The following is a 1756-nucleotide window of genomic DNA, read 5'->3' as shown; positions in this document are numbered from 1 at the left end:
AAGAAGAGGAAACTGGAGGACGAGTGTTCAGAGCTCAAGAAGGACATTGACGACCTTGAGCTGACCCTGGCCAAGGTTGAAAAGGAGAAGCATGCCACAGAGAACAAGGTATGAACCACATTCTGTCCTACAGCATCGAGGTTGTCAGGCTAGTAAACTGCTTTAGAGCAGGTATCATTTTCTTCTTTAATTTTTCAAGGTGAAAAACCTCACAGAAGAGATGGCAGGCCTGGACGAAACCATCGCCAAGCTGACCAAGGAGAAGAAGGCCCTCCAGGAGGCCCACCAGCAGACCCTGGATGACCTGCAGGCAGAAGAGGACAAGGTCAACACCCTGACCAAAGCTAAAATCAAGCTTGAACAACAAGTAGATGATGTAAGCCTAACATGATGTAAAATATATTTTTATTTTTATAACAAACTAAATAGGCATGAGTTTGCATTCTTATGATGTAATGGAGACTTTTCAAGAGCTTCCAATGAATATGTGTATAGGACATTATCTTTGCTACAAGGTCTATGATGGACACCCAAGAAGTAAAAACAAAATCAATAAAGAAAGTTGTTGATAACAGACAATATAGACAAAATGACTTAGGGAAAAGGAAGGCGATTGTGTTTACAAGAAAATCTGTACAAACAAAGTGGGCTTGGGCTGGGCTTGAAAAGCAAAAAGGCTACACAAAGAAATAGGTGCTCCAAATGGGGGGCACAACAATAGCAAAGGGGTAGGAAACACCTGTAAGATTTTCTCTCACAGGAAGAAAGGTTTCTAAATAAGGAATGTGGAAGATGAATTCGGCTCTAAACATAGTCTGATACCAAATAGAGACCGTGGTATAAATGTGTGCATCAGGGAGGAAGTGACAAAAGTCATGGTTAGAAACACAGCTGTGGTGTCTGTGGGTGTGGCGAAGCACCATCACTGTGATTCCCGTGGAGAGATCCAGAAGGGATGCTGTCTCCCTGGTAGTTTACAGTAATCATACGGTAATAAGGTATGCTTCACCTTTTAAATGAATGTCTCCTGGGACTAAGTAAATAGTAATGAGAGTGGAATAGGTGGGACAAATTTGCCTAATTCATAGAAAAAAATAAAATAAATTGCTGACTAGATAGGAGTTAATGTTTCAGGAACTATATTCATGCATTATTAACTTTTAGCTTGAAGGGTCCTTGGAACAAGAAAAGAAAATCCGCATGGATCTAGAAAGAGCCAAGAGGAAACTGGAGGGAGACCTAAAATTGGCCCAAGAATCCACAATGGATGTTGAAAATGACAAGCAGCAACTTGATGAGAAACTCAAAAAGTAAGCAGTGAGAACACAACTTCCATGGGGAAACTGCTGTTATTGTTTCTGTGACTGACATAAAGTGCCCCTCTGACAGGAAAGAGTTTGAGATGAGCAATCTGCAAAGCAAGATTGAAGACGAGCAGGCCCTCGCCATGCAGCTGCAGAAGAAGATCAAGGAGCTGCAGGTGAGTCAGTGCCTCCACCTCTTCCTGGCACCACAGGAATCAAAACCGCCACGAGTTGCCATTCATGTTGATGTGTCCCCCCAGGCCCGCATCGAGGAGCTGGAGGAGGAAATCGAGGCAGAGAGGGCCTCCCGGGCCAAAGCAGAGAAGCAGCGCTCAGACCTCTCCCGGGAACTGGAGGAGATCAGCGAGCGGCTGGAAGAAGCTGGCGGGGCCACTTCCGCCCAGATCGAGATGAACAAGAAGCGGGAGGCCGAGTTCCAGAAGATGCGCAGG

The 1756-nt window shown here is 44.8% G+C and overlaps 1 protein-coding gene across 1 annotated transcript in view; it reads left to right on the top strand.

Moving 5' to 3' along the window:
* The window catches only part of LOC115282690 (myosin-1), a 23679-nt gene that overhangs the window by 12017 nt on the left and 9906 nt on the right, over window positions 1-1756 (top strand). The window contains exons 15-18 of the mRNA XM_029928832.1: window positions 200-376; window positions 1165-1310; window positions 1390-1480; window positions 1565-1663. Of these exons, the coding sequence (XP_029784692.1) occupies window positions 200-376; window positions 1165-1310; window positions 1390-1480; window positions 1565-1663 (513 nt within the window). The remainder of the gene's footprint in view (window positions 1-199; window positions 377-1164; window positions 1311-1389; window positions 1481-1564; window positions 1664-1756) is intronic.

This window comes from Suricata suricatta, chromosome 17, assembly GCF_006229205.1.
Source record: "Suricata suricatta isolate VVHF042 chromosome 17, meerkat_22Aug2017_6uvM2_HiC, whole genome shotgun sequence".
In the NCBI taxonomy this organism is placed as follows: Eukaryota; Metazoa; Chordata; class Mammalia; order Carnivora; family Herpestidae; genus Suricata; species Suricata suricatta.
The sequence above is the reverse complement of the archived record's forward strand: the minus strand, read 5'-3'. Positions and strand labels throughout refer to the sequence as shown.